Below are 27,500 nucleotides of genomic sequence, written 5' to 3'. Positions count from 1 at the left end.
TCCTAATAATCCTTTAGGTGAGTGTGTATATATATTCATATATATAAATAAGAGTTAATGGGTCAAAGGGTAAAGTACATTCTGACTCTTCGTTTAGACCACAGCCAATTAATCAATTAATATATGTGCCAAAAAAGCATTTAGTTGAAGGCAATATAACTCTTGACTGACTAATAAATGAAAGCAGCTGCGCTGCTCAGTGAGAGGTGACAACACAGGAGAGAAGAAGGGAGACATTAAACAAAGGGTGGATATATAAATAGACTTCCTCTTCAAACACAGCTGTGCAACTGTAAGCTGCAACATAAAAGATGCGGTATTATGTTTATGTCACGCAAAACATGTTTTTGTATGTTTGAGCTGTGCATCCAATCACATGAGCAGCACACACTCTGAGGAAGACAGATGAGGTCAGAATGGTGGATGTGAAAATACTCCACAGACCGGTTGCAGACCGGCTGCTGCACAGGGATGTCAGGAGGACATGGGAAGTGAGCTCGGGGGGCGAGCTGGGACCGGACATCCACTTAAAGCCTTTGTAGAAGGGAAGATCCTTGCTTGGAACAGTTTGTTTTTTTCCCATCCTGCCTCATCCACCCGACCCTAGAGCCCTTCCTCAGTCCTGAGGTAACTCTTCCTTCAAGCTGTGTGTCTTGAATGTTTTATCTGCTGTGTGCAAAAGCAGTTCAGTCATGCCTCCCCATTTATCTTCTTGCCCTAGACCTGACCTCTGATCCTCAATCACCACTCTTCTACAGTTGGAGAAACACTCTCTCCTGCCAAGGCTTAATATTGTTCAAATCCAGCTGCTATTTCCCGCCAATTGTCAGCTTAATGTGACAAAGCTAAAAACAAAGTTTTTTTAGTTTTCAAGAAAATGCACTTTTCCAAAAGCTTGTATAGAGTTTGTGAATTTGTCATGCATTTGTTCATAAAAAGACAACACTGACCACATTTTAGTGTGCGTTATGTGAGAACTTAGCGGTAAGACTCAGACCCAGACTGCAGGAGCAACATTGACACAGCATGGCCCATTTTGTGAGTGTATCATCTTCAAAGGCAAAACCAAAATTAATTCACAATGGCCCTCAGTTTTCAAACTTAAAGCTTGAGCTTTTCCGCGCCGTATTCATTATTTCTTTCCCTCGAAATGCGATAGTAGACACTGTACTGATCATTGAAAATGAGCTGTGTAAAAATTGTCCCCAAATTCTCCAGTGCACAAACCTCAGTCAAAATGTTTGAGCAAAACAACTCACTTTATGGATCCAGCGATTTTGTTTAAAAATGTGTCTGTATGTGTATTTTCACCACAGAAGACAGCATTTCCTCTGTAATCTTCCTCCCTACACACATTTGACAGGCATCGTGCATGCGTGTGTGCGCGTGTGTGTGTGTGTGTGTGTGTGTGTGTGTGTGTGTGTGTGTGTGTGTGTGTGTGTGTGTGTGTGTGTGTGTGTGTGTGTGTGTGTGTGTGTGTGTGTGTGAGATCCCAGGGTGGCCAATTTCCCCATCTTTACCCAGCCCCATCCACATGAAAGGCTGGAGGGAGTAAACGGGGATCTGAGCCAGGCAGAATGGAGGATTGAACAGAGGGAAGAGGGAAGGAAGCAGAGAGGGGTACAAAGAAAGGAGACGACTGAACCCTGCAGGGAATAGACAGAAACTCTGGATGGGTCCGTCGACAGTAAGACAACATAATACAGATCAGCAGTCTGAGTTCAAGCCTCTACCTGTTGTGAAGTGTCTTAGCTGTAGAAGACAATAGGATATCAAAAAAACATTAGAAAGCTATTGTATTTGTGTGTAAAAGCCAGAGGCAAAGCATGTACCATCTCTGAGGATACCAGTTTAAGGGAACAGAGAGGATGTTAAAATTACACTGATTCATGTGATAACCCCTCAGCTGCTCTGACCTCTAACACAGACCAGGCCTAGAGGTTTGTGTTTTCCTGTGTTGTTCCCTGCTCAGCTTCAGTCAGGCAGGGTTTAGAGGTCACGGTGCAGACACGCAGCCGCAGTAACACCGACTCTAACCAACTCCAGACATCTGCTGAGATAGCTTCACAACAAGAACACAATGGGAGAAGAGAGACTGAGACCCTCTCTGTGCCTGGAAGTAATTCAAAGTGAGTGGAGATAGCAGAGCAGCTCCATGATTTGCGATTTGACGTCAGAATGACACAGTGGTTCTGTCAAATGTACAGATTTACAACATGCAGTGTACATAATTTATCCTTTTTTTAATGAAGACTATTACAGCTGCATCCGTCACCATGGAAACTCTGCAGTTCCCCGACTGATCGTGCATATGGGTTGGTTTCGGTGTTAATATCTGTACTGTTATAAAACCGTCGGCCACTACAGGGACATCATTAACAGCTTTTTATTTTCACAGTAACAGCAAGGAAACTGTAAAACGCAAAGGGAGACGATGAGCTTCCCCACAGAGCAACATGCCTGCGCTCTCCCTACACATTGCAAGATGAGAGGTGTTGATGCCATTGTACACCTACATCGAGGACAATGCGAAACACTAAAACAAAAAAAGATTTAAACAAAGTCCTTTCCATTCTCCCTCTGTCTTGCTGGATGCTGATAGTGCCTAGTGACATTCATCTCCATGGCGCTGCTAAGAAAAGATTACCCACGCTGAGTCTGTTAATGCAACTTGACTATTGTTTATGTGCTTATGGTAATTGAAAGTTGAAGGCACAGGACAGCATGGCTGCATCAAGTTGATCTGTGATGACCAGGTAATGCTGGCTTTCACCAGACGCCCACTCACTGACTGAAAGGCTGAGCGGAGCCCGGGTGGGAGGCTCGCCCAAAAAGTTGCTGTATGTAACTTTAGAGCCGAGTGGGTTTCTGCTGCAAAGTAGCTCCAGATTTTCTTTTGATGCTGTTCACTCACAATAGTGAAGTTTGACAGAAATCATCGCCTGAGAGGACGACTTTAAAGAGTCTAATTTAGGCAGTCTATGCTTCATTTATCCATAACCACTTTTTCTTGCACTAAATCAAGCTTTTAACATCATGTCTGGTCTAATCAATTTGGGGCTTTCACAAATGACTATTTTCAGATTTAATTAATCTGCTGATTGTTGTCTTGATTAAGTGATAAGTTTAGAAAAACTTTAGAAAATTGCCCCGAAATGTCTTGTTCTATCCAACCACAGTCTGAAACCCCGAAAAATATTAAATTTACTGACATGGGAAAGCATCAATGGTCACATTTGAGGAGCGGGAACCATCAAATATTTTGCATATTTGCCTTTCAGACAGTGAGTGGGCGGCTGGTGAAAGCCCAGCATTGAATAAAACATGTAATTGCTTATCAAAATAGTTGCAGATGAATTTTAATGATTGTTGAAACTCTTGAAGTTTATTTGTCTTTTTCATGTGGTTTACAGTGAACCATGGCTGCTCAGCAAAATGTTTAATATAATTGTAGCTGAATTGAATTATCCAGTGATTATCTGGTCTGTCAGTGTTTATGTGGATGGATGTGCTTTAAGTGTTGGTCCCCCTGAAGAAGTTTGGTCCAACTTCCCTTTATTGATCCGTTGATAAGTGAGTGCTGCTGAGCCAACAAATCAGGCTAAAAGCGTTGGCTGTAATGGAGCAAACTTGTTCACAGCTGCTCCACTCTGGAGCTCTCCGTCAATCCTACAGCCTCTTGGGACTCTATGGGCAATTTAGACATCACTGGACTCCACCAATACAGACAGACATGCAGGTGCCCACACACTTGCACAACAATGGCACATGCACTTTTTCTCCAGGGTAGCTGTCCAGACGTGTGACTGAAGTCACTTGTGATATGAGCTTCAAGTGGCATCTGTCTGTCACAGTAAACAAAACAAAGCAAATCAGAGGCAGTGCTGGTCACCACTGTGTCAAACATGTTAAATGTCCAGCTCTGCTGCCAATCAATGCCAGCACCTCAAAGATCACACAGGTTATGAGAGTGCAACGGTCAACACGCAAGCACCAAACACCGCCTGAGTCATCAACAACTATACAGAACACCATGCTTATCTTCTTTATTCTCTTTCACTCGTTCATTGCCTTCTCCACCTTATGCACTTCAGGCCAGGCTCTGCTTGTATATTACATTTCACCTACTCAGAGGAAATGGACACTCTTCCCATCAACTAGCAAGACCTGGGCTGCACCCAGGCACTCAGATGTGCAGACTGATAGACCTGTGAGACAATGAGGCACTTAGTACCAGGGGCATGACCGGAAACCCCTTAACTGTCCTCTGATGAACTTTTGCAGAAACAACAAAGCAGCATTTAAAATCTCATTGTATACTTGTCAGCAGGGATTTTTGCAATGAAAAGAGAATTTTTTGACCTTTTTGAAACTCCTGACATCTTGCCTCCTATCTTCGTCCCTTTAATTTTCTCATTATACTTCATTCTGTTGGCTACAGTCTGTTTCATGTGTATTTTGTTTGTACTGCTTCTGATTAATAAATCCTGGCACTTGGCTGTTCTCTCTTTATACTGTCCTCCCTCTTCCCTTCTTCCCCTTTTATTCCACCACCTCTTCTGCACTCTAACCCGCTCTTCCTCTCTCTGCAATGCAGGGTTTTTTTTCCGCTGTGTGTCCTGATCCCACATCCCAGGACACACAGCTCCCTCCTCTGATGCAAGGCCCTGCTCTGCCCCAAAGCTGCTGAGACCAGCACAAGCTTGAAATGCAAAACCACCTGGCAGAGAAGACGGTACTTAGAAAATCGCTTTTATCTTCTCTAGTGGTGATTACGAACGATATATACGACTTTAGCTACTAAACCTTCAACATTAGAAATCCTCTGAAATTATCAGACTGATAGATCTTTCCAGTAAATATTAATGTGTATTTATATAAATGAGCAGCAGAAAAAGGGAGAGGCTGAGATGGGTTGATGGGGAGAGCAGGGATTATTCATGATTTAGGCAAGTAGCAAATGAAGCTTAAGCACATATGCCAGATATAAGCTAAAACCTTGAGTGAGACACTAAAGAGAGCGATTAGGGCACACGTCGCCGATACTTTTAGAGCATATAAGCAATCAAGGAACATGGACATGCATGCAGAAGTGCAACCATTGTCATTATTGTGTGTGTGTGTGTGTGTGTGTGTGTGTGTGTGTGTGTGTGTGTGTGTGTGTGTGTGTGCAAGGAGAGACACATTGCAGTCAAACAGACGAACAGAGTGAACAGAGATTTCCTGTCCTCCTACTGACCTAGTTTATGCAGACACACACTGCTGTGATTCCAGGAGCAGAAGAATATGCGCAGCAGACACAGTGAAACGCAAACAAGATCTTCTGTTGCGTGTTTTTCATTAGCGTTAAGCATCATAGCCATAGAGTGAATAGAATGATGCTGGCATTAATCCTATTGTCTGTGGAACATTGTATGGAACAAGAGTGATTCAGACACTTCTGAACACATCACAGCTGCTGCTTCCATCTCAACCAAGGTTTCAGTCAATCCCCCAGCACCTACATGCATGCTTTTTACAAAAAAGGGTGCATCAGCAGTGGCAGTAACACCGCAGACCCTTGTTTTTCCTGTGTGGCAGTCTGAAACCATGTTTGTGGTTATTTGGCCTGAAAGCTCCAGACATTCCTCCAGAACCATTCAGAGAGACTTGCCAAGTTCCTTGCACCGTCTGCCTTTATTTCTCTTAATGTAAACTCTAAGAAAGGTTTCAGTGTAGTCCATTTCACCCTCAAAACACAACAGGAGAAAATGGACGCAAATCATGATTCATCCAGTTCATTATTGAAACTATAAAGAATTGTCCAAATCAAACCAGCAAATACTTTTATTCTCTCGTACGGATCAAGGACTAAGAACACCTGATTCTACATTTCCCATAATGCAATGTGCAATGATAGCGCAAGATTTAAATCCAATACCAGGTAATACAGGGCCATAATGTCAATAGATACTGATATAATTATAAGCAGCTTAGGTCTATACTTTCATGTTGCTTCCCACTGTTAATTGTCTAACCACGTGCATGTTGAAACACAGGACAGCTTTTCAAGGTAAATAAAAAATGTTTTTTATTATTATTGCAAATGAAATCTGCAAAAGGTTTATTGTATTGATCCTATTGACGTTAGAATCATCTTCAACGTAGGTAACTGTTGCATCAATATATTTAATAATAATACATGTATTTGTACAGTGCTTTAAAAGGTATTCAAAGACACTTTACATGGTAAAAAAAGAAACGATAAAAGCAATATCAACAAGGCCGAGATGTATTTATAACAGTAAGAACCCCCCCAAGAAAAGTAAAAAATGTAAATAGATGAGCTTTAAGTTTTGAAATTGGTGAGTGACGCAGAATGTCTGAGGTGCTGAGGAGAGAGTTCCAGAGGGAGGTGGCAGCAATGGAGAAGTATGTGTCTCCCCAGGTCCGATGCTTGAACAGAGTAAGGGGGGTAAGGAGGTTGACATCGGCGGATCTGAGGTTGCGGGTGGGAGCGTGTCGGTGCAGGAGGTCAGAAAGGTGTGAAGGGGCGAGGTTGAGAAGGGCTTTGTATCTAAGGAGTAGATTGTTTAACTCTATTCTTTGCGTTATGAATTTAATCGATCTGCTCACCCTTTGTGGACCCACAAGGACATTATGAGAGCAACCAGTGGGGCACGCTCACATGCACTAAAAGCATGTGTGGCCTCTACGCTCTGATTATTACAGAGCACCTTCATTCTCTGCTCAGACATTACTCTACTGTCTCTTTACATAACACATAGTTGTTGATGCTATATTAATGCCGTGAATGTTGTATAGAGCAGTCATTCCCAAAGATTGGGTCAGGACCCACAGGTGAGTTTTGCTGATTTTATTGTCCGAATACATTTCTTATTTTATTCAGCTATTATATCTGCAATACACCTTCAAACCACACAAAGGCGCCTGCATGTTCATATTGTTCAGAAATGGCTGTAAAATTATCAGGAATGTTAATTTATGGACAAATTCTGCTCTTCACAGAGATAAAGTTTATTATGAATTGGGTCGCAACAGTTAATTATTTTTTTAAAGTGTCAAACACTAGTTTAGAGAACCTTTTAAAGTACCAAAAGTAAAAGTACTCATTGTGCAGAAGGGCTTATTATAATTATGGATGCATGAAACCAAAAGTGTTGCTCTAATGCTGATTTTGCACACTGTGGCCGTAGACGTGCGGGTACAGTTATTCTCAGTCAGACTTGATGGGCTTTCCAGACACACACTCTCCTTCCTTTCCATGGCGCTAGACCTCTCCCCACTCTCATTACCATAGCAACAAAACCCAGAAGGGAGACAGCCGCACAAAAGATTGGCCACTATGAACTCAACCTACATATTTGGGCACATACACATGCCCGTCTGTGGCAAACACATACACAATATAATTAGCAATAGATTTGCATCAATATTTATATAGTAACACACCGTTAAATGTTTTCATGGCTTATTTGTAAAACAATGCTGTGCACACAAAGGATGGTTTTGAAAAGCTCATTCCAAATTGAAGAAAACCATCTGCACCAACTGTCAGCTTTTGTCTATTTCAGATCTGCATTTGGATAAAGAGCTTTCATATGTGCATTAAGAGGGTGACTTATGAATACACAAAATCAATTCAGGAAGAAGTTGCAGGACGGGGTTGGCCTTCATCAGATAGTTTATGGTGAAGATGCTGACAGGAAGCATGAGGAATGAGAGGGGGTTTCGGCATGCAACACTTTCTTTCACAGACTTTTGGCTTAACCACGAGGCCACCACGACCAAAACCTCAGTACAAGAAGCAATAGACTGGCTGCTGGCTATCTCTGAACTAGAGTGACGAGTCTGTGGTAACAATCAATGGTTCCTGCTGACAACTGGCAACCAGTGGTGTGTGCTGACAAAAGACTGGTAGACCTCTCCTCTTGTTTCTGCCTGCTCCACTACCTCGTCAGCAAACAACAACTGATCTGACTTCCTAAGACTGCCGGGAAATGTTTTCTTTCATCCTTTGCTTTCTTTAATCACTCAATTCCCCATTTAAAAACGTCTTGTACTTTGGATATTCTTCCACGAGACACGGGTTGCCTGAGTGAACCGAGCGAAGAAGTTATGCGCTACATTTTAGTCTTGATTTACCAAGAATTACTACTAAGATGTGCTTAACCCTAGAACACTAACGTTAAAAATAGTAACACCATCACTAACATCACTAACTAAGGTATATTTTACCCAAAATAATGTATCTGATAAAATATACTTCTCATCAAAATATATTAAAATACAACAATACAAGGCAAATTGAAGTACTTATTTTAATTTGAACTTCTCATAAAATGAAAAAAACAGGTATCATGGGGGGACCCTGGAAAAAGGCTCAAAATTGTGTGAAAAATTAGGGAATCGTCAATAAAACCTGATTTAAACTATAAATATTAGAACTATGAACTTGTTCTTTGATCCCCCGTTACTGGGACATGTGCGCCTTGTCCTGTGAAGAAAAAGTCTCCCTGCAGTGGTAATGTCCACCCGAAATGTTTTCACCCTCTATCACTAACGTTGGGTGAAAATCACCCGAACGCGTGCCTGTTGAAAAAAAACAGGGATTTGAGCAGAGAGACACTTTTGAGCAACTGATGAACTTGTACAACTAGCCTCTGTTCACAGAGAAATACACAGGAGAATTCAGGTCAGAACACAACCGTAATTGTCTTGAACATAACGTCAATTTGATTAAGAACCAGGGACCCAATAAGAGACAACTAACCGTTGTTCTCCGGATGGATCAGTACATCATCTAAAATCAGCATCCTCAGCTCCTCTAAATTGTAGTCAAAGCTCAAGCCCTCTTATTCAATACAACTCCACGTCGCTTTCAATATTGTAACTTTCCAATGTTTGCTTCAGCTTGTGCTCTGCTTAGGAAGGTTTTCTCAGCGAGGCCTCTATCAAATATTCTCTGGGGAGGACTGCAGAGGAAAGCAGCCAGAATCAGAGTGCTTCTCTACAGCCCGAGGGTCACTGAGGCAATCGTTTTGGTAAACCTGTCGCTAAGATTTACAGTAAGCATGCTGGATGAAAAGATGTTCAGAGCAGAAAGTGGACTAGTATTTTCCCCACTGTACTCAATTTCACTTCATAAAAGCACAGTTGTTAACTTTGAACGAACATAAGAGGGAGTGAGAAAAGCAACAGTGATAACAGTTTTAATAGTATACGAACAAATGTCACGACACCCCTGAAGACTGCAGACATATAAAGAGCCATATGGCCTGTAAGCGGGGGGAAGCGGCTCTCCCCCTCTGCGCTGTAGGAGAATTCTTTCTAAACAAGGTATGGAATGCACTCCTGCTTTTCATAATTTGTTCCCTCATTCTTCTCCTCTGCACGTTTACAAACAGAGCCCAGAGGAAGAGGGGGAAAAAAGAGAGGGATAGAAAGTGGGAAAAAGAGGAGAGGGGCACGGGAGTCCTGGAAATATGCCAGGGCAAGGCCGTTTACTTGAGCGAAAAGAAAAAAAGAGAATGAAATGTGACAAAAGGAGACAGTGAAATGAAAAGGGGAGAAGACACAATTAATAAGAGATAAGAGGCTGACTGGCGGCGCCGACCAGTCAGAAAGAGAGAGACAGAGCTAGGGGAGAGAGGGAAGGGAAGAGGAGGAGAATGAGAGCAATGAGAATGATCCTAATGCTTTACTTGGTGTTCACATTCCAAGCCAGCAAATCGTGCAACATTCGACCAAAAATGAAGACCATGTAATTTCTGGGACTGGGAGCACTCTCTGGGAGAGAGAGAGAGAGAGAGAGAGAGAGAGAGAGAGAGAGAGAAAATATGGAGGAGATCAGTTGCACAGCAGAGAGGAGACCGGGGGTTGGGTGGGAGGGCAAGAAGGGATGACGAGGGTGGGCTGGAGGGCAAAGTTTAAAAATATCTCAGACGGACGAACACAAGGCTGGGCCACAGCAGGCCAGCAGCATACCTTCAATTTCAGCTATTTGTGTTGCTTTTTCCATAATGTCTGAAGTCTGCCTTATAAGCTGATGACAAAGATGGTTCTCCAACTGAGACATAAAAAGACACGCCGGTTCTGTCACGGCAATTTTCCCTCGCGTTTGCCAACAGGGCTGCTTTCTGTCAAGAGCACACTCGACTTGTTATCAAAATTATCCATGGGTCTCAGGGGTCTCAGGGAAACCTGGGGATCAAATTCCTGCATCTGAGCAAGAGCCCTACATCTTCCAAGGGATGTAACACCATCACCCACTCGGGTATGTGAAGGAGGCGAGGGGACAAAACATTTTCTGATCTAATTCTTTATTTATTTGTATTGCCTGGAAACTGCAGCAAATGAGCCGGTGTTGAAGCTGAAGATTATCAAGTGGCTGAAAAGTACAAGGGGTGTTCAAAACCAGGAACACTTCAAAAGTTATGCAGTTTAACACAGGCAAATGTTTACTTGATTAATCGAAGAAATAGGTGGCAGAACCGATGATAAAAGTATACTTGTTAGTTATAGCTGTAATTTAAGATAGCAAATTCGCAATGTAATATTCATCACAGGTCTAAAGGATTATATTGAAGATTTGTGTTACTTTGACTTAAGACAATGACTATACGTGTATTTCTGTCTGCATTTGTGTGTCTATGAAGTGGACGCACACGTGTAATGGGGAAAACGGTTCCATTTAATGTCCAATTATTTTATTTGTTTGCATTTTTCCATGTATTCCACTGTTCTCTCAGTCTCTGCCATTCAACCAAGTAAATATACAGTACATGTATGTGTGTGTGTGTGTGTGCGCGCGCGCGCGCCGCTGGGGGGATCCTCGTCCTAACTCATTGCATGCTTGAGTCAACACCAGCCCCAAACATTCACAAATAAACACACTCACAGATGTACAGGGAACACATATAAATGCACAATGCACATGCAACGCAGCACGTAGCCTTTTCCTTCTGAACAGGAACATAAGAGAACAATACACAGAAAAAAAGTGGTATGAGTAAGGAGACAGAGATAGTTATGGATGGAGAGATGGATTGTTTAGGTCCATAAATAGAATAATTTCTTTAGTTGGTATGCCACTGTTACAGCTGCAGCCACATCAAGTTTGACCTAAACTCCCAGACAGAGGTGAAGCTGCATCCTGGGGAGAATACAGCCGGTCAGAGACATGTTGAGAAAAAAAACACATCACTAAATAACTGGAGAGATCTGTATATGTGAGAAAGTAAGGAGTGAAAAGGGGTGTGGATATGCCCGTTACTGTTGGTAACCAGTTAATAACCAGTTTAACAACTCCAAACTAGCTGGAGTTTTTATTTTTCCTTGATTAATATTCCCTAGAAAACCAGAAATACTTAAAATTACATAAAAAGTGTATCTTTGTGTTTTGACAATCCATTTTTGTAACTCATTTTCAATTCCAGCGTATTTCCAATCTGTTCAGGTTTTTCTCATTCAAACTCCTTCATGTCTTTCAAATGCAACCTTTTGCAAATGAATGCCAAACCAATTAAAAATTAATTTCAGAAATGTATTGTCTAATTCAGTTGTATATTGTTCTTATAAGCTGCTTAAAAATGAGATACAATATAAATATATTTTCCATGATTTTTTAGACCACATTTATGCTTATTTTAACACGTCCTAAATATATATTTCCTAATGTATTCTGAAGAATCTGCTTAAGCGTCATCTAACTTACATTTGTTTCCTCTGTCGGTGTCAGAAGGGTGCATCCCAAATACCATTAGGTGTGTGGGAGGCTGTGCTGCAGTAAAGATGTGATGTAGAAATGTTAGAGTTGGCTTAGACTGCAGTGGTGTATCATGTTCAACATTACCATGTATGTATGTATGTGTAAGAAAAACAGTCAGCATCAATGGGAGTTTGTGCATGCTTTTAATGTGAATTCCATCCTTCATTTGATCCTCAAAAAGTAAATGAAATGCCTTGATGTATTATCATATTCCAGATATTAGATATTACTTGCTTTATTCCATCTTTTCCTCACACATTTCTCAAAGTGCAACACAGATCTGAATCAACAGGTTGTATTTTTTGATTTCCCTGGCCAATGGATTGACTGAAGACACACCATCTATTTTTAACTGGTTTGTCAACAGTATTTGCTGGGAAGCAGGCCTCACTAATGGCCCTCTGGCAGCCAATCACTAATGTGCCTTGCAGAGCAGCGCTAACATCAGGGTTAAAATGATACATACATCTTTCTGGGCTTCTCTATCATGTTGAGTACTGCTTAGATCAATAACCCCACCCCTCCCCTTCTCCCCTGCTCTCATGTGTATGTATGGTCATATTTCCTCTGACTGTTTTTAATGCCTTCTGGCACTTGTCAGGACTGTAATAAACCTGCAACACACACATTGCAACAACAAATCCCTAGCTAAGGACTCTATATTGTTCTGACTGTTTCATTACACATTGATTGGGAAGAGAAAAAAAGATGTTGGCAGGGTAGTCTTTATAAGGCCACAGAAAGCCATTGACTTGCCTGTTTTTCTGACGCACTGCAGTTCCTTTTCTGCATTCAAGTGAATTTGCAAGAAGCGATGGTCATTATGGGGAAGTTATTCAATCTGAGTGACAGCTGCTAAAATCATTTCAAGATTAGTCATTTATTCGGTGATAGTTTCATGTGTGTTGATCCGAGTGTGCTTGTGAATGGAGGCGCATGCCAGATGCACATATGGTGTGGCAAAATGGCATACAGAACTGTGTCATCATGCAGTGTACAAGCAGGTGTTATTATGCCTAAGTAGGAATGAATCATGTCGTAAACTATCATTTCCTCTTGCGTCAGCGGAGTAGTCACTGATATGCAAACGACTATAGAGGAGAAAGTCTTTGTTGTTGTCACAATAAAAATCTGGCAGCCCTCAACAAGCACAAAATACACTGAGTACCTCAGTGTATTTTGACACACGGATTATCTGAGCTGAAAAAGCATTCAGCTAGTGTGTTATTTAAAATAAATAACTGCCCTACAGTCAAACATAGTCTTTATTTAATACGCTGGCATGCTTGAGCTGCAGAACATTGTTTTAGGACTGCCAGTGCCAAGGACCTTGGCTAGTGGGGTCAAACCTGCATTGTTCAGTGTTTTTCCTGGAAACACCACAACAGAAAATGCAGGGTCCTAGATGTCAGTTAAGTTTTACACAGTAAATGAGTTTGAAAAGTCAAATAAAAAGTCAGAGAAGAGATCAGATCATAAAGGAGAAAGTACTATAAAAAGTACCCCTCCCCCCAACACTGTTAATTATAGAAACTGCTTTCCAGCTCCTAGTGACCAAACCAGTGTTAGGAACATAGAAATGTACTTTACATGCTCTATGAGGAGGTTTTATAGAGCACACAGCTTCACATAAATAGTTAAGAGTAGTCTTATAGACTACTGTAGTTTTATAATGTGGTTTCTCCAGAGGGGGCAGAGCTCTCATATTTATCCTGCTCAGATTGTAAAAGGAGATCAAGAGGTTTTCTGCTACTAACTGTAAAAATTCTCATCTTTACACATTAAAACCAAAGACTACTGGATTGTTGGAATTATGTTCTTACTTTAAATGTATTGAGATTTCCTTTAATAGCCTGAAATGTTTCATTCTTCCAATCCCCCACATGTCTAGACATCATGATCTAAGCGTGCATATTTACTATGAGAACATGGTAGAGGTGCAGTGGGGAGCTACAGGCTATGGAAAGGGAGAATATCCATTACATAAGAGATTACACTGAAGGAATCTGAGGTATGCATCCAACAACGCTGGCCAATAATATGAAAAGACCCCCAACCCATGTGCAGGGCCTCCGCGGGTGGGTCTACCGTTTATCCCTTTGATGTAGGCTTGTAAAAACGTAACAAACACAGCGTGGTACCGCAAAATAAACTCATATTGTGCTATTGGCCACTGTTGTTGTTTTAACTTTGCTTCCAAGCCACTGTGGCAAGAGGTTGTGTGTGTGTGTGTGTGTGTGTGTGTGTGTGTGTGTGTGTGTGTGTGTGTGTGTGTGTGTGTGTGTGTGTGTGCGTGTGTGTGTTTGTGTGTTTGTGTGTGTGCAAAACAGAATATTTGATTAAAATGTTTCCCATGCTCTCAGATAGATGTTACAATGGGTCTTGAGTTTTGTATGAACTCCAGCCATGTTATAAGCACATATAATGCCACCTGCTGCTGATACATATGACAGATAAGATAGAGATATAGATAGAGAGTGGAGATCACTGCTGTTCTTTTTAGCTCTCACTGTTTGGGGTAGAGCTCAGCCCTCCTGTGGCTTTCATCCACCCATGTGCTGCACATACCTGACTGACACATCATAATGAGCATGGTCACTTTCCAAATCACACACACACACACACACACACTCCCTCTCTTGCTCTCTTGCTCTCTATTTTTAATGGAATAATGTATGATGCATGTCCTCTTTCGTTATCCTCACTGTAGTCATCTGCAGGATGGACTTTATTTTTTTGCCTACCCTGATGTGTGTATGTGACCCACATTTGTTGCTTTAGCTGGAGGCGGAGAGAGCATGCAAGAGGATTGAAGCTTACACTTAAATCATTAGCATACGCTCGCAGGAATGGAGGGAGCGATAAGGGAGAAGTGGGTGGACATGTAAGAAAAATGTGGAGAAAAAGAGCAGCGAGTGAATGTATTAAGTGCAGGAGTTTCTTCAGTTCAGTATGATCAACAAAAACACCAACAAACTCCCAAAAACAGACTCACAAACACATTTTTAAAGTACAACATCAATTTAAAAGGGCAAAGAAACTTAGACCGATATTAATTTGTGACACTTACCTCTGACTCGGGCATAGCAGCAGCCACACTTGACCAGGACTTTACGGAACAAGTGTTGGCAGCCACAGCCTCGGTGGTGGCGATGGTAATGGCCCCCTTTCATGCTGTTGAACCATAGGCAGAGGTGGGCATGGCCCGACACTCTTTCTTTCCCCCCTCACGAGTAGAGGTTTACTCCTCAAAGTGTAAATCCCCAAAGTTATCAGTCGATCGTCCTCCTCAGTTGAGAGCAGACAGACTTAAAGTCCACATCCAAACCGAGAAGAAGAGAAAGAGTCCACAAAAGCAGCAGCCAAAGAGAAATCCACACTCACAGGTTTTTCAGATAGTGATAAACAGCCAAGGAAACGTTCCAGCAAGCTTATCGTTATATTGGATGTGCTTCCCTTCCCTTGGTCTCTCTTTTTCCCTGTTTTCTTTTTGGAGCTGAGCTCTCGCCTCTATGAACTGCCTGGGCAAATGACAGACTGGGAGACTGCTTCAGAGAGGGAGAGAGAGAGAGAGAGGGAGAGAGAGAGAGATAGCGAGGGAGAGAGAGAGAGTGTGTAAGGGGAGGGGTGAGAAGGGTGGAGTCTGCAGCTCTAGTTGCTGCTATTCCAGGATAAGGTTCCCACTCCCCTTATTTTCTCTCTTACTGTCTGCTGTTTCTCTTTCTCAGCTGTTTTTTCCTTGTTTCCTGCGTATCCGCTGTCCCAAACTATCCAACTCCAAGACCAAATGAAATGCCTCACTCTCGAGTGTAAATCTAGCTCTCCTGGAAATAGTAACTCTGTCATGATACATAATGCTATTTACAGAGGAGAGGCCATGTTGGGTTGAAGGTGACATATATTTCCCAGTAAGCCATCTCTATAAGTGTGATCAACAATCAATGAATGTTAACTTCATGGATCATATAGGGTGTATTAAAACCCAGAGACTTTGGAGATCCTGTGACAGCACCATTTCACTACTTTTCCAATGCCAGTCAAGTTGGACACAGGTTTTACGTGAGATTAGAAAAAGACCATAAAGTACAAGCTGCATTTCTCTTGGGAACGGCCAGAGTTGCTTCACTAAAGCAGACTACAATTCCTCGACTGGAACTCACAGTGGCAGTTCTTGCTGTTCGAGTGGATAAAATGCGTTGGAAGGAGTTGCACCGTATGCTTAAGAAATCCGTCTCTCCACACTTTTCTGGCCAACAGAACCTCTGTCATCAGGGAAGCAGCAGATGTGGATTGGTGAAGATATGTGGATTATATGGAGAATCTGGCAGATGAACCAACATGATATCCTGAAAGGCAGGAGATGGATAAATGGACCTGAGTTATTCTATAGTGTCAAACGAGGAATGGTCTAAACTGGATGTGGCTCTTATCTTGATTTGATTTCTGCAGATGATCCAGAGGTCAAAAGGGACTTGATGGGGAATGCTATCGTCAAGGATTTGTGGTAGTGGAAAGAAGAGTTCAGAGTTTTAAAGCCACACTCGAAGGGCAACGCGTAGCTCCTGAAGATCCGACAAACTCGCATCCTTCACTCCTTCCATGATCTTCCTGAAATGTATCCCATAGTTATAGCAAACATTCTTTGGAGGCCTGAATGGTCCAAAAAAAGACCATCGCTATCTACTCAGAGAAGATCGTACTCCTTCAGATCAATTCTCCCACCATACGGGTCTACATAAACATAATTCACTTTCTCTTGAAACTGTCCTTAGAGGCTCCTGTTCGTCCAGCCTTGACCCACTCACACATCGCAGTACTACTCAAAGGGCTCCGTAAAGCAGAACTGCCCCTCACACCGGACCTCCTCAACCGCTGCAGCCATACAATCCGCTTCAATCTTTCACAGACATCCAGACAGTCCATGTTCTTGCTGGCTTTCTTCAGCTTCCTGCGCTGCTAAGAATTAACTGCCTCGAACTCCGACCGCCATCCGAAACGTCATCATGTCCGACATCTCCATCCACGCTCTCAACACCACCTCAAACACCAAGATGTTTCCCTCAGCCAATCTACCTCTTCCGTACGAACCCATCCTCAACTACTTAAGCTCGAGATCAGCCAGACAAACTTCTCCGCAAGATCCCCTGTTCGTCACAGAGACGGGCAAAGGGCCACACCATATTTTAGCCAGATCCAGAATACTCCCAAGTTTCATTTGGGCCAATCATTCTGCATCGGCGCCACCTCCACTGCTTCAAGTCAAGGAATCCTAGACCACATCATTAAGATACTTGGCCGGTGGACTTCCCCTGCGTACCTCTCCTACATCCGTTCCAATCTGAATGACATTCATGAAGCTGTCTCTGCACAACCAGAGCTTCTGAAGACACAGCCTCCACTCAAGAGTCTTCACTCCCACCGTTCCCACCAGCGACTGGACACTAGTGGTCCCTCTCCCCCCACCTCAAACCTTCTTTACACCACCCCCGCTACCCTCCTCGTTTCTTCTTCCCTACACCCTTCCATCCCATACCCTTCATGCCTCGACCCCCATCGCTACATCCCTCAACCCCTTTCCACTTCCTAGATCTAATTTCTCTCTCATTCCATCTTGCAATAAACCATTTGAAATACATATTGTTCTTAGCTTGGTCCTTGTTAGTAAATTAAAAACTGTTTACCCAAAATTAAAAGATAGCTTTGCTTTCCTTTTCACATTGTGCTATGCTTCATTCCTAACCTGCTGCAAAGTAGTCATTGTAAACTGTTTGGAATGGGCAGGCACTTTAAAAAAAATACTTATCAGGTGATTGGATGAACCATCCATCAATCAAACTTTGACAAAAGCCAGTTGGGAGAAGAGCAAAGACATATTTCCCCATCAAGAAAAGCCATTACTGTCGTTTCTTTGCTGAAATATTCTGCAGTTCTGATATAACTGACGCAGCATCTACGCTAACCTCTACAGGAGGTTTGTTGTTCAGAACGAGTTACCTCTTTGGGCACACACCTCAGCTACACCCATAGACCCCTATAGCTATTCACAGGACAGTGATTGGTCCATGCACTGACTTACCGGATACACATGTTGTTCATTACTTGAAGGAAGCCCCAACAAGGTGGAATGTCATGTGAAATGAACGTGAATCCAACTGCCGTTAAAGGAAACTACAGTATATTACTCTTCTACTCCGGACTGCAGCCGCAACATTTCTGAAAGTGGTTTATGGGATACCGCTGTATTGTGAGTGGCAGCAGCATGACAGCTCCCCAAAAGGAAACCAAAACATGTTGATCATCCCCTGGTGGCTGGCTGTGAATTTAGGAAGTGCTTGATTTGATATGCAGCATAGTTTTCTGAGTGCAGCAGGTTTTTTTAAACGTGATTATCACAGTCGATCATGTTTATTTAATTGTGGGAAGCCAACATCGTGTTCATGATTAATATTCAATGAATTGTGCAGCTCTAGTCTGACACAACACACATCTGTGTGTATGTGTGTCTCAGATTGACAGACACAGTGACATGAATGTGCATATCTTATGGAGCAGTTGTGTAAGGCAAGGTGAAAACACAGGACTGTATTCGTGCCCACACACACACACACACACACACACACACACACACACACACACACACACACACACACACACACACACACACACACACACACACACACAATCTGTCTTCTTCATAAAGCTTTTCATCATCTAGGTCATGATTATGTTGATGCTGGAAGCTGCTGAGGTTGTGTATTTGCTAACATAGCAACATACCATTTAAATGTGCACTTTAATCTCAATCAACAGTACATGATGACATATCAGCCTCTCTTACAGATGAGTCTACATGTCAGTATAGGACACAACTCGAGATATGACTGACCGGCAGGAAGATGAACAAGTTTGGTGATGATACAACTATGAACTACTGCATATTCCAAGACCCAACCAATTATTTTCTGAGAAAGACACATGATTTCTTAGGCCTGAAGCTGCTGAGTTTATGACTCCGTTTGTGATCTCATCTCACTTTTGCAGCACCCATCACACCATGCTTCCTTAACACAAGCTACAATCAGACTGTGTGGAAATCACCACCTGGTTATTGCAACAAAGACGAGCACCCACTCAGGTTCCTCTTTGGTGGCATCGACGGAAACAAGAGAAGGCTGAGTATCAGCTGGCGCTTAACCAACATGCACGCATATGCACAAGCACTCACATCCCAAAGGTGCACTGTCAAGAACCTCAACAGTAGGCAGTGCTGTCTCTCCATTATCCATCTCCATAGTGACAGGGTGGTGGCAGATTGCTGTCAGGATGTTTCTGTCATCTACAGGAGACTGAGAGTAAACAGAGAAGGCTGTCTGCCTCACCCAGTACCCACACAAGTAAAGTACACACACACACACACAGTTGCATTTTACTTTACTCTCTCACCATCACTCACAAGTACACAGGGCTGACTAAAGCCACTAAGAAAAAGAAAAGAAAGACGTTTTTCAGTGAGAGAAGCCCGACAGTGATATATTCTAAGGCTCAGACAGCACACTGGGTTTTCACATGCAACACTCGCACTCTGCAGAGATATAGATAGATCACAAGCCCCTGCTTCCTCCGCCCGGCCTCCGTCCATCTCTCCCTTTCTTTTGCTTATAATGGATGCTTTAAGCAACTGTGATTGAAGGGGCAATTCACCAGAGGAATATTGAACAGCACTGCTGAATGTCTCCGCTTGTCGGATGCCAATATGGCTGCCAAACTCTGTCTAGGCATAGGAGCACAATTCAAAAAGGGTCGAGAGACAATGGATTTGACAGCAGAACAGATGGTTTTAAAAGACAAGAATCCGACGGCAAAGCATTACAAATTGAGTGAATGCTGCGCTTTACACAAACACCGACTATTAATACCCAGCGGAGAGATAATGAAGAATACACTGCTCTGTGGAAGCATTCATAATCCAAGAAATGAATGCAGGGAAACCTTTTTATGCGCTCTTAAGTTGAAGGATGCCAGAGTGTGTTTCTACAAGGTACCCAGTAGGGGGCATTTGTACTTGTTGCATAAGGTTGATTGGTTGGTTCACTGACTAGGCAGTGCCTCTTCAAAGCACCACAAACTTGAACATTTTTGTTTTATTCTACTTTCATAGATTAAACACAAATGTTTGAAATATAAAATATTCCACAGATAAACATATTGGCATTCTTACAATAAAGAGAATGGCAAGATGCTACATGTAGTTGTTGTATTTAATGTTGATTGTGACTGAGAATCTTATTTCTGTGTATCAGCCCTCCTGTTCAACTCATACAGTAGCCCTTTCTCAGTCTGAAATCAAACCTTTGAATAAGTGAACACCCAAATTGGCCCAGGAGACACGTACAAAGCCCTGAATGTTATCAAAAATATGGAAACAAATTTCCTCCCCTGGTTTGCAGAGAGGAGCAGGAGATGTGAGGTGAGGCGTGCATTAACACCCATTCATCTCTCTCCTTTTATCTTTGCTCCCTCACTCCTTCCTTCCTTCTCTCACTCGCCCTCTCACTCGCCCTCTCTCTCTCTCCCTCTCCATCTCCATCTCCCACACGAGACGCACTAAAGATGATTCATCCGCACACTTATGCTTGTGCCGACAGGGAGAGAAAGACCCGGACTGCTACAGTAATAGTGGATGAATAAAATCCATACATGTATGCTCCCATCGGACTGGATTTAAAGGCTTGCTTAAGATAAGCTCGCTGGTAGATGGATGTGTTTTTGTCTGAGCCAAGCGAGCCAAACAGGGAGAATGTATCGTCTTTCCACAGGAGACATAGGAAGGGTGTTCAGAGAGGAATCTTGATTACAATTTATGAATCAGCTATTTAGCTCATGTAAATGAACACAATTCATTCAGAGTTCTTTTGTCGTGACATTTCTGGAATACAGATATTGCAAACCCAATACATCCTGGACAGCAAACTCATTCATAATGTGCACTATTAATGCACACACTCTTAAACTGCAGAAGAACAGGCAAATACAACAAATTGATATTACATAAGCATGCGTCGTAATAGCTACAGCAAGTCTCAGTTCAGCTTTTTCGCAGTGAAACCCCCCACTTCCCCTAACCCCCCTCTGACATTAGCCTCTCCTCACCCCATCAGCCAGCTGAAATCCTGCCAAAATATGCTTCACTTAGATTTTCCTTCCTCCCTCTCACTCGCTTTTTCCTCCCTTAGTTCCCCTCTCTTTTTCTTTCTCCTGTCGTCTCTCAGCTGAGCGCCAATTAAGGCAAACTGGCATTCTGGACAAGTCGGTGTGAGGGGGAGGTTTTTGCCTTTTGGCCGAGGACCCATCCTGGAGCAGAAGTCACAGAGTGCTGCAACTGTCCTGTTCTCTTCTATGCTGCTGCTCTGGGCTGCTGGGCTGCAGAGAGCTGCTGTTTTTATCCAATTAGACTAAACAACACTGCTGGCAAACACCAGGGAGACTGACAAGTGGGTTGCTCTGTGTTTGTGTATGCATTTGTGTGTGTGCACTTCACCATTAGTACCACTCAGTACCTCACCATGCAGCGAGCAGGAGCTCTGCACTACACAAAGAAAAGGTAACCCACCCGTGGAGACTTGTTTCTCAAAATATTCATCATACTCATGTACCACCCACAATTACAGGCACACACACAGAGACACACTTTGTACATTCACACAAACTTCTCCTTTCCTCATCCATCTCCTCTTTTTCCTGCAAACCACAGTGATGGTAAACTTATCTGAAACTTGTCAGAGTTCTCCTTCTCTACCTGACCCCCAGCCTCCCTCCCTCTCTTTATCTCTGTGAACCTTGCTCTAGAAGCAGCAATGCTAGCACTGAGACTCTGGGACTGCTGCTCACTGTGCTCAAGGCGTAGGCCTGAGCTAAAACATCACCCAAAGGAGAAAATGGTAATTAAACAAACCCAGGGACCACACATGGAGAGACACTGCAGCTGTATCTTTGATTAATACTTAGAGAGAGCAGAGTTTTTTTTCTGTCAAGGGAAAGAGAACTTCTGTTGGAAAAGGAGAATTGGAGATAGTGTTTCTGAATGCTGCAAATCCATAAAAACAGAATAAATTGCAAATCAGCATTCCTGATTTTTATTGTGAAGGTATGTGGCACGTATAATGCACAAAACACTGTGTTTATACCTCTTTCCTCACTAGTCAGTCTGTAGTCTAAATGCCAGCTGTGCTGCAGAGCAGTGTCCTGTGAGGTGTCCTGCCTTCCAGCTAGCCCTGCCTGACCCACTTCGAAACAGAACATAAACGTGTACAATTTAACCACACAAAATACACACATTCAATTAATTTAAACCAATTATTCATGTGAAAAGACAGGATTCACATATTTCCGTTGTTGTCATATCACAGAGGGCAGGCCACTCACATGTTTTGCTTATGATAATAAACCTGTGGTCCTTAACCCTTTAAAGTTGCATCAATGTGAAAGCGATTGTTTGTAGTGATGAAGCTGCAGGTAATTATCACCCAAACCTGCAGTTCCTCTCAGCTTTACAGCTTATTGTTTAACTGTCCAGTCTGTCAAGACCAGTCTCAAAGTGTCATTTTAGGGCACAACAGGCAGCTGTATTCAGCAACCTGCTCAGCACCTGCTCAGCAGACAGACAGAGTTAGAGACTGAAGCACCAGATGTTACCCTCAGGAGTTGGTAGAGACCAGGAACAGAGCTGAATATTGTTCTCAAATCTGCTAATTGTTCATAAACACGACTCCAAATGATTGATAATGTTGCTCTGTAACTGCTGGATGTGTAAATAAGCAGCTGTTTCACCTGCCAAGTGACCAAAAAGTCAGTTGTTGCAACTCAACAGAAAGCGTAGGAAATTGATCATCATTGCCAAGTCAAATTGAATCCATGTGGTAAGAAGTTCACATATACGTGAGGTAAATGGTTATTATTTCACAAGAACAATTTTCAGAAACGGTCAGCTCTTAAGGTCAAAGGTGCAGATAGGAGCACAGCAGCGTATCATGTGACTACTGTGTGTTCTATGTGTTTAGTGTTTCTCTTTTATGATGATTTTAATGTTTGTAAAGGGTCTTTGAGAATTTTGTATTAGAAAATGTATTATTATTATTAGATAGCAGAATCAGGACTATTCTCTGTCCAATGTTCACAACAACATCAGGGGTACACTGCAAAACAGACATATCAAACTATCTTAGCATCACAAGGGAATACAAAGTACTCTGAGAGCTTTTCAAATACATATGACAACATGGTCATGTCTAACAATGTATAGGCCATTATACACATGGAAAAAATTCGCTATTAATGCAGGTAGGACTAATTATATTTTGTGATTCAGAGTGTATGAAATCCTCCAACCGAGTGCATCTATTTTGCATTACAATAGAAGACATGCAAGATATTATAATCACGTAAATAAACACAATTACATCATCCATCGGTGTGAGGTAATAATGTCTATAGTTTTTTACCTTTGCAACACAATATGATGCAACTTCAGGTTGATCTCTGCCCATTTAAGGCCACACACAACATTCAGTCCCAGGGTCTTCTGGCAGCAGCACTCCTCCATGGATGGCACACTCTCCCAGCCTCTCACTAAACCCGATATGGACAAGGGCATGCATCTTCTACATAGTTTAACTGACATCTACTCATGAATATGGTGAATGATGAAATTTAATTTGCACTCCAGTGAGGTGCTCATAACCATAACCATGTTTCCATGGGTATTGCTTTTAATCAGGAGACAAAAAAAAACTTTTATCCAGATAAATACACTTAAAAAAATTCATGTTTTGCTTTCTAGTATTTTAAATACATTTCACAATTCAGGATTTTATTTGTCGAAAGAAATGTAATTGTAATAGTAAAAAACTCTAATTGTGTGCATTGATTGTGAAAACTGAGGCACTAATAATGATGTATTGCATGCTAATTTTGTGAAATAGAGATGTGCATAGTGTATGTGTCTCAACACATGACCCGTCTGTGCATGCAGTTATGGGTCAGATACTACACTGTTATTCTTACTGTTTCAGAGCAGTTTCCTGTTGATGTGGCTTCATGAATTTTACCTTGAAAAAAGACAACATCGTAAAAGAGTTTGGACAAACATAGCCATCCATCACTGATGGGTGTTACGAAACAGTCACTGTAGACGCATTGTCTGGGTCTTAGAGTGAGAGTATGAACTATATGGCTGCTGGGAGTTTGACGAGCCAAGAGACAGATTTGAGAGAAATATGATCAGCAGCTCTGTGTACTCGGAGGGGAAGCCAGCTTTAAAATACCACAGCTAAATACATTGCTTCAAAGAAAAATAAAAGAAGATAGAGGGATTGGAGATCAAAGGAAAGAAGAGAGGGAAACATAAAGATTATCAGGGGAAAATAAAAGGTCAAACTGTAAAAGTAATGCATTGCCGAGAGGAGGGAATAAAAGAAAAGTCATTGAGAAATGGGGAAAAGGGGTCTGAATTCGTGGAGGTTGGCACTCTCCTGTGATTCTTAGGAAGCCACTAGCAGGCATGTTGTGTCTAACATATAACAGATGGCCCTTATAGCCCCATGAAGAACGTCTTTAAAGAAAAGGGGCCTCTCCTCTTAGGGATGGAAACAACACCATGGCCTCTGTCGGTCAAACCACAGCTAAATGTAATCACATGTTCTCCATGTTTAAGACAGACTTTAATAACTATTATCTTAATCCAATAAATAATAATAAAACTATCTGTTTAAATGGAAAGTGTAAAAGGAAATTTGTTCAGTAAAAAAAGGGAATTTAGATAAAAATGTCCATCTCAATGTTTAAATGTTGTAGGTTGCCATGTCTGCTTATTGCCACATTCAAATGTTGATTGTAAATAGCGTATCGGGTATATAATATATTGCAATATAAAATTGCCATTACTATCAGTGATTCATATTGATACATTATGATATTTACAAAGAATGTTTGAAAAACTCATTTGTAAATATGTTATTTTCAAAAACTTAAAATGAAATCTGTTCTTTTAAACAATGAAATCTAGTTCCATTATATTTCATTATGGGACTTTGGTCATGGTACTATAAATCGGACAGCCAATGAATTAAAATACTAGTCCAGCACTATTCTGTCCTACGACAACGTCTGTATCTTGTTGATGTTTTTCTGCTTTATGTTTAATTGATTTTCCATCCAATTTCCCATCCGGAGGAAATTGGCCTATGCAAAAAACAATTGAGCAAAGGAGTTTTTCTGGGATTGGAATAAACAATCTCCCTTCGTTCATCATCTTTCCACATGACCCTGAATAATGCTTTTTTTTTTTTACTTTTCGGCTTTTCTGAGCACTGAGCTGTGCACTAAAATAATATTTGGCATAACCTCAACAGCACAACCCATCTGAGTAAGACCATGACAGATAACCATCGTGACAGCTCTGTACGCCATGTACTGCACAGTTTGTGGTCCAGCCATATGGTACACGCCACCGAACCCCCAATATATACACACACACTCCCTCCAACCCAAACCCAGATCCAGCTACAAAGATCCTTTTGTTCCATTCCACACAAGAAAAATAGCGATGTACGCAACCCTTTCCCAGCAAAACCCAGTACAACCAGCAGTGCTGGGGCAGGATGGGTAAAAGAGTTCAGCTGAACATGTTTGTGTGCCCCATCTGGAAAGTGTTGCATGTGTATACACACAATAACTCTTTCTCTCTCAAATGTACTTATGTATGGCACATTACAGCAAAGCAATTTAGTGTCATCAGTGCTAATAGAGGATACAGAGGGTGGAGTTTAATAAGAGTAAACTACCAACACTTAAGTGACTCCCATCTGATACTTTCCCTGTAGTTATTACTGCCTAATGACCACCATCAGATTTGGCTGATGGGACTCAGGCCTGTTTTTATCCTGAATTCGCATACTTTTAACATGCAAAAGCAGGCTGTGCTGAAACTGAAGCAGCTCACGTGGAACGTACATAGTTACAGATTCAAGGTTGTTTATTTCTCAAGAAATCAGCACTGCATGTATATCAACACCAACACAGACTGCAGCAAGGACTTTTCATGCGAGTGATTAAGTGGCTGAGCAGGCTGCTTCAGACGTCACTGCACAGAAATCGGAGGTGTTTCACACAAATAATCAAAGTCTAGAAGTTTGTGTTTCGGCGAGTCTCTAAGCTGCCTGGTTTGGTTAGGGCCAATGTTTGGACTAGCATTGTGGGTTTGAGGTCACAAACCGATCTGTCACGCTCAGTGCAGCCATTCAGGTCTTACCTGTTCGTTCTCTCTGCTCTGGGTTTTCTGTAGCAGTGGCCTGCTGCTCCCACTCCAGCCCCTCTGGCTCCCACTGGCCCTGCACAGGCCCCTTCTCCTCCGCGCTTGATGGGAGGTCCGCCTCAACCCCCTCTGAGAGCTACACACAGAGATGCCTTTGTCAGCGGTGAAGCCTTCTCAAGGAGGAAGTGATGGTAAGATTGTACAGAGAGTACTTATGGTCACATAACCACAAAACATTATACCAGTGGCTGTGTTTTTCCACTATTCCCTGCATCCTTTTCATCCCTTTCTCCATTACACACTGAGCAAGAATGCAATAGAAATTGTTGAGGTCCAACTTCTGCCACAGAGCTTGTCAGACAGCAGTTTCAATCTATTTAAAAACTCAGCAACACCGAAGCAGAGGCTAATAGAGGCAGTTATCAGTCCTCTGCAGGGATGGAGGGAGATTATAATCATTGTTATGTTTTTTATCAATCTCTGCTAGGGAGGAGATTATTTATCAAGACCTACATATTTCAAAGAGAAAGCAGAGTTTCAAAAAGAACCCCATTTAGATATTTTAGTATCATTGAATTTCCAGATGTGTCAAAACCTACATGCTGCAGTTTAATCAAGACTCGATATTGGTTTCGTAGAACTGCATTTGAGGAGGATGATAATAGTAATTATATTTATGTTTTAGAATGAAAATGTATTCTGCTGCCACAGTTTCCTCTACCCTATATAATACAAAAATGCTTGGTTGCAATAAGGCACTAGACCTGCATGAGTTTGTTTATGGTCAGATGGTTTACTCACCACTACTCTGCTTCCTGTTCCTCTGAAACATCCACGATTCCTCCTAAGCACTGAACAGAGACAAGCAATCCTTTCATCCCTCTCTCTCTCTCTTTTCTCTCTGCGTGTCCGTCTTGACAATTTAGATTTATGACCAAATTATAGAGATGACACAACATAAACTTGGTATGTAATAATATTGGACAGAGATAAGCTGGACAAATACCTCCATGTGTGCCTTCTGTTTGACTTTGTGGCATTATGCTTTTATATAAACAGCCAGTAAACACACAGTGGGATCCACAACTCACCCACTGTTGATTGGGCATGGCCACAGAAGTAAGCATATCAGCCATGGCTCCCAACATCTGGTCAGTGCGTCCCTGATTCTTCTGGAGAGCCTTCATTCTCCCAAAACGGCAAACAAAAACTTTCCTCAAATTATTCCCTGCTGTGTGACCCTTTGGCTCTCTGGGTCCTCTCTTCGGTATCTCTCTTGTTTCTGCTCCTTTTGCTCTTGACTCACGGCACACTGTGCCACAATTTGGAGCCAAGCCACCGCAGCCCGCCTTGTTATAGCCTGATACACAGGAAACCTCATGTATATGAATAATTGATCCTGGAAGAGGGCGGCTTGTCTCC

The 27,500-nt window shown here is 42.1% G+C and overlaps 1 protein-coding gene across 1 annotated transcript in view; it reads right to left on the bottom strand.

The window, feature by feature from the left end:
• The window catches only part of arhgef25a (Rho guanine nucleotide exchange factor (GEF) 25a), a gene marked incomplete at its 5' end in the record, with an annotated part of 43,525 nt that extends 16,260 nt beyond the window's left edge, over positions 1 to 27,265 (bottom strand). The window contains 2 exons of the mRNA XM_079225766.1: positions 26,076 to 26,214; positions 27,170 to 27,265. Of these exons, the coding sequence (XP_079081892.1) occupies positions 26,076 to 26,214; positions 27,170 to 27,265 (235 nt within the window). The remainder of the gene's footprint in view (positions 1 to 26,075; positions 26,215 to 27,169) is intronic.
• Between the last annotated feature and the right edge of the window lie 235 nt (positions 27,266 to 27,500).

The sequence above is a fragment of the Taurulus bubalis genome (assembly GCF_910589615.1).
Source record: "Taurulus bubalis genome assembly, chromosome: 11".
Taxonomy (NCBI): Eukaryota; Metazoa; Chordata; class Actinopteri; order Perciformes; family Cottidae; genus Taurulus; species Taurulus bubalis.
Note: the sequence above shows the minus strand (reverse complement) of the source record. Positions and strands in the feature narration are given on the sequence as shown.